Below are 8,208 nucleotides of genomic sequence, written 5' to 3'. Positions count from 1 at the left end.
AGTGATCGCTAAATGCTACACACTTTTTTCTCTTCCATAAAAAGGGTTTTGAACATTTTTTACGAGAAAGGAGGACTATCTCACCAGATGGCAAGCAAACATGATCAAAGCTAATCCTACGGGATGGTTTGCCAAGAACCAATCTATTTGGTGAATGTATCTGAATGGAAACTTTACTTAACAAACACGGCTTAACAGAATTCTTTTCAATATATACTTCTTTCAAATTCTCAGAGCGCAAGACATTCGTACACATTGATGAGTTGCAATCCAAAAGGAGAATGTAGGAGCCACACAAACTAAACAAACAATAATTTAAATCCTCAAAAGTCATTGTAAACTTCTGCTAATATGGTTTTCCGCATTACATCCCACACTTGGATGAATTCCGGCCCTAATGTAGCAAGTTTCATTCCACAGGAAGAAAAAGAACAACTATAAATCTCGTCGGGGCCGTGTGCAATGAAGGGTACTTCTTTTGTTCTTTAACAAGGATGCATGACCGAATTGAATTGCATAAAATATAGGAGGAATCAGGAGAAAAGACAAAAAAGTGGTCAATATCAACGTGTATCGCATCTACTTCTATCTTGAAAAGAGTTGCGAGGCTTGGTATTTTAAGCACTTGCACTGTCCATGTTTGATTATGAAAGAGGGCAAACATCGTATTGTCCGGTGACAGAGAACTGGTAATAATAATAGAATTATCTAACAAGGCACGGGGGAAATGATTTAAATTATGATTCTCTTCGTTTGTCACACGCTCCATCCAAATCTCATTTACTGTATCCAAGATATTTCTAGCAACATTTTTACGACAGAAATTATTTTGTGAAAAATCAAAATATCTGTTTGCAAGATCTTTCAAATAATCGTCACAATTTGCTGGAGGGCTTTCTGCCATTAAATACACTCTTCTTAACTTTTCTAAGAGGCAATGCAGTTGAATTATGCCGTAATAAATATCTTTGGAAAGATTACTATTATAAGTGTCAAGGATTTGGTTCAAATCAATATCGGTGTTGCGATCGCGATCGCAAAATTTTAGTCTTAAATAGTTTACGCCAACATGCACCAACCAGTGAAATTCCTCCACCTTACCTGTTTTCATCAAATATTTCACACCATTTTTCAAAGCGTACTCATTCTCGGGTGAAATTTGAAATTCTAAAACGGACTTTAAAGATTCTATCTCACAGAATTCCTTCTCACAAGCACGCCAAAGACGTCTATCTCCGTCTTTAACATCTGCAACAAACGCATGTTCCTCATACCCATTCAACGTCATCCAATCCCATAATGACTTATGATAAAGAGTCAGGCAACCATCATAAACTGGAAGAATTTCTGACATAATGTCAATAATCGCCGTGCGTATTTCAAATTCTTCCCAGGGCAGATCCATGCATGTAAAAAGAATTTTCAGTGGGAGAGGCACGAATGCGGCGGCAATAACATTGCTAAAACTATTTAAGATAGATGAAAAGGTATCTTGCTTTAAACGGTGGAGGCGGCTTTTCAAACGTTTGAACTGTTTTTCGTAATATCCGGCAATACCATTGGGGATGCAATCACTTAAGTCGGGTTCAATTCCCAAGCCCTTTTCTCTTAATTCATGAACTAAGTGATAAGCGTACAAAAACGATCCCTCACACTTCGAAATAACTGACCTTACGCCATCATCATCAAGATTAGGTAAGTCACCACGAATAAAAAGCTCAATATCTTGATTGTGATCTTCATCATCAGGATGGATTTCTAACGGCTGTAAATGTTGAAGAACCTTCCGTACTTGTAGCTCCGGCCTGCTCGAAATGAAGATCTTAATCCACTCAGGCAGTTCAGAAAAATTCTCAGATATCAACTCCAAGAATTCGCTCTTCATTTCAGTTCTGCTCTCGTCAAAGGCATCAACAATGATCAACATTGGATCGTGTCTGCAAAGACCATGTAGTGGATCGTTTAAAAGAACACGAAATGCGTCTGACAGTGTGTCCCAAGAATGTTCACGACGAAGGATTTCGGTCAGTTTATCATGGAATCCATCAACATTATCACACATTTGGCTCGCAAGGGACTGGAGGATTCTGTGAGGATTGCTGTAATCAGAATTTCGAAAGTCGCAGAAATGGTGAGCAGCGAGTTGGCCACGTTCTCTATACAGCTCAGAGATCTTTCCAGACAAAACACTTTTTCCAGCGCCTGGACCTGCAGTTAGGATCATAACCCTGGTTTCTTTACTCACAAACCAACTTGAGAGTTTATCAAACAACCATTTTCTAGTTTTTTCATGGAATTTTTTACAAAGGTCGTCAATCTTTCCAGTAAAGTCGAATTTAGCGAGTTTCTCGACAGTTGAGTGATGAACATTCTCATCTACTGTTTTTTTTAGCTTGACTACTTCACTCCTAACATCACTTAATTCTGATTTCAAGTCATCGTCTTGTTGTTTCCATTCTTTCAAGATTTCAATATAACTTTCTTCTTCAGAGCTAAGAGGAGTCACTTTCAATTCATCAATATCCTTTTGAGGAATTCCCAAGTTGACCAACGGTGCCGAAATTTCTTGCCACAATTTTTCAAACGTTGTGTCGTCCAAACTTGCAGTTGGAATATGACCATACACTTCATTCCTGAACATTTTGACTCTCAAAATGTTTGCTGATATAGATGTATCGCTAACTGGAGGCATAACATTCCACCCAGTGGCTGGTGGAGACAATCCACAAATATTTCGAAGTAGGACAGTCAGTAAGGTGATATCGAAGTTGTTTGAATCTGGTGCACCAGATATTGGGAAGAGTAGATCCCATTGCGGGGCTTTAATTATATTGTATCGTATTCCCTGCAGGCTCTTCTTGTTGGCATTCAATGCGGAGGCCAAGGAGGAATGTGGATGCACCGAATGCAGAGCAAGTCTCAAAGCATCTCCTCCTTTATCTACCAACAGTTGACAAACCCGGGAATAATTAGCTTTGCTTTTTGTTGGATCCATCAATTTGATCCTTAAATTGAAAATCTCTGAAATCAGAGAAGGAAATGATGAGGAGATTGTTCTGATAAAAACAAGAAACCTACTTTACTTTACTTTGCTTTAAGTTTCCAACTTCCCAACACCACTGTAATAATACATATATTTCCAATGAGGCAACTTATCCCTATTTTGTAAAAAAAAGGTGTGAAATAAATGATGATTTGATTTGATTTGATTTGATTTAAAGGCATAACGTATTGACAAAATTTACAAGCATGCTACGTTCCTTATACCAGCTACTCAGGGAAAAGGATGACCAAATTTCGTGTGTTAAAATGGAACACCATATTCTTTGTTAAATTATGTAATAAGGTTGATATTATTAATAATGGGGTTAATATTTAACAAGACGCCTGTTCTGGCTTTAACTCCGGCGTACCGCGCACGTGCCAGTCTTCAATATAAAGCTTCTGAACATAAACAATACAGTTCATATTCATTTAGATGCCTTGCGAACCTAAATGTTGTTCGATCGCGAAATTCAGAAGCACATCGTACTTTAAAAAGTATAGAAGTTCAATTGTTCAAAAATGTAAATAAACCGCATGATACATTCACTTTGCCTTTGGAATTCGTGCTTATATAGTTATACTAAATTTTCAATCCTGTGCAAACTGCGACGTGTCAACGCGCCCATACACGGCCACATCTTGTTAAACGGCGAAATAGCAGCGACCAGAATCATAGGACCAGAATCTACATGTATTAAATATATTTTTACCCCAATTAAATCTAAACTTAATCGGACAGCATCAAAAGAACGGTTTATTTGTTCCTCTTGGAGGAATTGCCGTATCATGCGAGCGAAATCGAATCATGCATCAGAAAATTAGCCAAAGCTGTGCACCACAACTCTTGGGAGACAAGACTGGGACGTAGATAAATCTGATCACATACACATTTCAAATACCAGTAAATTTCGCGCCATTACACACTTGCGACGACGAAAAATAATAAACAAAACAAAACAAAACAAAAACCGAGTAATAAGTTGTCAGGAGTGTTGGGATTGATAAGTGGGCGTAAAGACTGGAAGCGAAAAGGCTGTAATTTGTTGGACTGAGTTTATGGAATAAGTATATAAATATACGTATATGTTACAAAAAGAATAAACTTGAAACAATCTTCACAATCACGCGGTCATATATTCGAAGGAAAAACCATGGTACGTTTGATAAGGTGGTTCCCAATACGTGTAATTAGTACAGTTTGTGATGTGTCTATAAAGATCAGACGCGCGTTGGTAACTTGGTAGAAGTTTTTAATTCGAAGTGTATATTCTTATATATGATCGTCTTATGCCGCACTGATTACATTTCAAGGCTATTGTTTTTAGGGTAAGTGAATAAACATATATGAATATACTCCCCCAATTTCAGTGACGGATCTACTCTCCAATGCAATTATCGTTTCGAGCTGCACGACTGTTTTTTTTGGCTAAATACTGGCAGAAAAAGACATGTTTTTCTATTTAATGTCATTAAACAGTGCTTATGTTGCTAAACAACTTCCTACGTCTCATCTGAAGCTCCTCAGCTCTTTCACCCCGCAACAAACTCAGAATCTTCAACACAAATGTGAAGTCAGTGCTGCTGTATGGTTCAGAAACATGGAGGACAACAAAGATCAGCACCCACAAACTACAAACTTTAACCAACAGATGTCTGAGAACCATTCTCAATGTTTGCTGGCCAGATGTCATCTCCAACAGAGTATTATGCGAGAGAACGGGACAAAGCCCCATTGACATTGGTATCAAGGAGAGAAAATGGGGGTGGATATGTGAAACCCTACGAAAAACCGGATTTCAACAGCAGAAGACATTAACACAGTTTGCAGTAAATACTGTAAACTAACGTCAACGCAAAATATTATTATTCCGGCACTGGAACAGACGCACGGGTATATAGCCCGAATTTACCACCAAAAGATGCATAAAAGGTAAACCGATATTTATAATTTATAGTAGACACATTTGTTTATATAATTATCGAAATTTAAATAGTGAATCAAAAATGCACAATTCTAAAGCAGTGATTAGATTTTCGTGTTAAAACTTCATAAACACCAATTTCTGCGGTGTTTGTTTATCATGTTGTACCTTTGTGAGTTCCTGAAAACCAGGGCGTGGCAACCGAATTAAGGGATGTTATGTGATATTCACCATAACTTTTATAAATAATAAAAATATCCAATATTATAGATTCATTCAAAGATTATCCACTATGTGTTGACTATTTGGCTATTTTACTCAAGTTTTCATCTCTGCTTTTCTGATGAATAACAATTAAAGCATTTTGATCAACTTCAAACATTGCCCCTCACCACTCAGTCCCCACACTCCTTTAGGCCAAACACTGCCTAATTTTGCTATATTATATTGATGTATTCCTTAAAAGATTATCACAGGGAGCAATTTCAAAAGATAGCTATAGTCTGAGTATATTTAGATTTTGGAAAGATGCCATAAGAACTGACATATTACAAACACTTATGATGTTGCTACATACATAAGCCAAGCTACAGACAGTCAAGGTTGTTGACGTTTTCAAGAGCTGGACTGAAAGCAATACATTTACAGAGCAACAGTGTGTGAATTATGTAATTAGCAAGATATTGTCATTTAGTTTAACCAGAAACATTTCTTTATCTTGACGATGCAGTGATACGTATACGTATGTGGATATATCCACACAAAAATAGTTCCTGTCAGTCAACTTTACATGTTACAAAACTTCAAAATTTATATTTTGGTCATCTACTTTTTCTAAAACTTCCTCCAAATCTCAGCACTTCCCCAATACAAATTTTCAGCCCTTAGTGGTTAGTGATCTCCCATATTTGGGATTTTACACTAGTGTTCACTTTCCCACTTCATAAAATTAGTATTAATATAATAAAGATACTTCTATATGCACATCTGCTGATATGGTATTAAATGAATGAACAGAAACTGGAAATACAAAATATGTAATAAACCACAATCTCTTACCTTCCCATTCAACAGCAGAGCAAAGACATCATTCAATTTGGAACATAGTTAACACAGTGAAAATGAATACAGATTCTTAAGGGAAAAATCAGAGAAAAATCATGAAAAAATTAACATTATTTACTACATGCTTGGAATCCATGTTGGGAGTCAAAAATTGTGCGAGATATCCGTGAGTAAAATATGGTTTCAGCCCTTAAAGCTGTATGGTGAACAAAGAATGTAGGCAGTATACTTTCAAAAAATTACTTTCTCTTAGATTTAATTATAACTGCAGTTGTGCATGTGCACTTACTGACCCTGGGGATGACGGAAATCCTTAAAAGTTGGCTTATCCTCAGAAAATATTTTACACAGCCTTAACTTTTGGTATTAAAAATGCACCTCATACCTTAATTACTATTGATATGAATTTTATTGAAGTGAAACCACAGATGTCTTTTATCCTCAATGGTTAAGATAGTCACCAAAAATCCAAACAAGGAATCTAGGTACGCAAATAACACACTTATTGATCTTGCTTAATTTCACCTGACTTTAGTGCTACTATATTACATTTTAATCAAACTTCTCAGCATAAAAAATCTTACATTTAGAAACTTTACACTAGATAAATTTACGCTTTGTAAACCTAGTTTCCAGTCAACTAAACTGCAGAAATACAACGCGAATATAAAAATGCAGCCTTAATAAGTAATAATTCCCAGGGGCCTGCAATCTCTTGTTTTTAAATAGAAGCGAACATATGTGAATACTAACAATTCTTCTTGCAACTTGCAATACAATTCTACTTTTGAGAGATTTGGCAACTACAAAACTTTCATGTTTATTACACTCCATGTTCATTTCTTACACTTACATTGTGAATACTTGATGCTCGTCTCTTAAAAGTAGGATTGCATTACAAGTTGCAAGAAAAATTGCACCATGTAACATGGCCTTAATGGTTGCAGTTATTTTATACACCATAAAGAGTGGAAGAAAACAGATTGAGTATTTATGATTATTTATAGTGGGTGCCTTTCTTTTTATACATCTGGTAGAAGCAGTAAAAAAGTACCCCTATTGCAATTGAAATGAAGCTGTTGATGGAGTTTGAATACATGATCAGCGCACTGGTGTAAATGACACATTGTGATTAGATTGAGGCATTCAAATTAAGCGTCTCCCTTAAATTTTACGCACCATAGGTTTAGCATAATAATAGCGCATTGAAATTATAACAAAAGCTTGTTTCACAAAGCTTGGGTACCTTTTTATACAACCTTTAGATTTGTAAACCTTCTTTCCATTTATATTATCCTCGTAAGTAAATATTAAATGCTAGCAGAAATATTTAAATGTGTAAGTAATAAAAATGCTGCAAGCATTCGAAGTAACGGCAACAAACAGAACCAATAAATTGTTCTTAAAAGTATGATTAATTCCTCACGGGAGAGGTATAAATAGCTTTTTGTGAAAAAACTTGTCTTATTCCCGAATGAACAATTAAAGGCAAATGAAACAGCTCAAAGTTGAAATATAAACACTACAATAGCACCACAGATATTTTCCTACGTTGCACAATTCTGGGGCCGGATGTTCGGAAAGGCGTTTAGCTTAAACGGTGGATAAGTTCAAAATAGAAAACAAAATTATCTATTTATTGAACAACTGACCTGAAATATTTCGATGTAAATAGTTTAATTTTCAATGGAAGTATATATTTAATGCATAGAATGTCGTTTCGGTCATTCACAAAATGTATGAGAGTATTTTTAAACTTTTGCTTATCCACCGTTTTATAGCTAAACGCCTTTCGAGCAACCGGCCCCTGATGCCCAATAAAGGCACCTACACCGACAAATACCTTGATATTTAAATACAATTTGAACACAGTAATACCTTTGTTTATTCCTGAATGTTACACTTCGGAGATCAGAATGAAAATAAGAAATTTTTGTTGAAGAACAGCGTGCACATAACCGAGGAATATAGCTGGTGTATCGGTCGTTACTCATTTGTTAATATTGCGTGCTTGATGAGCTTGATCCCCGGTCGGCAAGGAGGGATGGGCAAGGGAACTATTTCAAGCAATGGTAAAAAAATAGTACATTGTGCGTTCATGTTGGTAGCTCCTGACTGAAGACAGCACCACAACAAAACTTGCAATTTCTAACAACTAAGAAGTTAATATTTATTC

General features: G+C 36.1%; 1 protein-coding gene across 1 annotated transcript; it reads right to left on the bottom strand.

Annotated features, from left to right (window-relative positions):
• Positions 1–335: 335 nt before the first annotated feature.
• On the bottom strand, positions 336–8,000 carry LOC114537526. Its single transcript, XM_028558571.1, has 4 exons — positions 7,911–8,000; positions 6,418–6,513; positions 6,027–6,101; positions 336–3,021 (listed from the first exon to the last, which is right to left on the bottom strand). Exon 4 carries the CDS (start codon positions 2,993–2,995, stop codon positions 410–412), a length of 2,586 nt encoding a protein of 861 aa, XP_028414372.1. The 5' UTR covers positions 2,996–3,021; positions 6,027–6,101; positions 6,418–6,513; positions 7,911–8,000; the 3' UTR covers positions 336–409.
• Positions 8,001–8,208: the final 208 nt, after the last annotated feature.

This window comes from Dendronephthya gigantea, unplaced genomic scaffold (assembly GCF_004324835.1).
Source record: "Dendronephthya gigantea isolate DGI-Jeju-01 unplaced genomic scaffold, DenGig_1.0 000159F, whole genome shotgun sequence".
Lineage (NCBI taxonomy): Eukaryota > Metazoa > Cnidaria > Anthozoa > Malacalcyonacea > Nephtheidae > Dendronephthya > Dendronephthya gigantea.
Note: the sequence above shows the minus strand (reverse complement) of the source record. Positions and strands in the feature narration are given on the sequence as shown.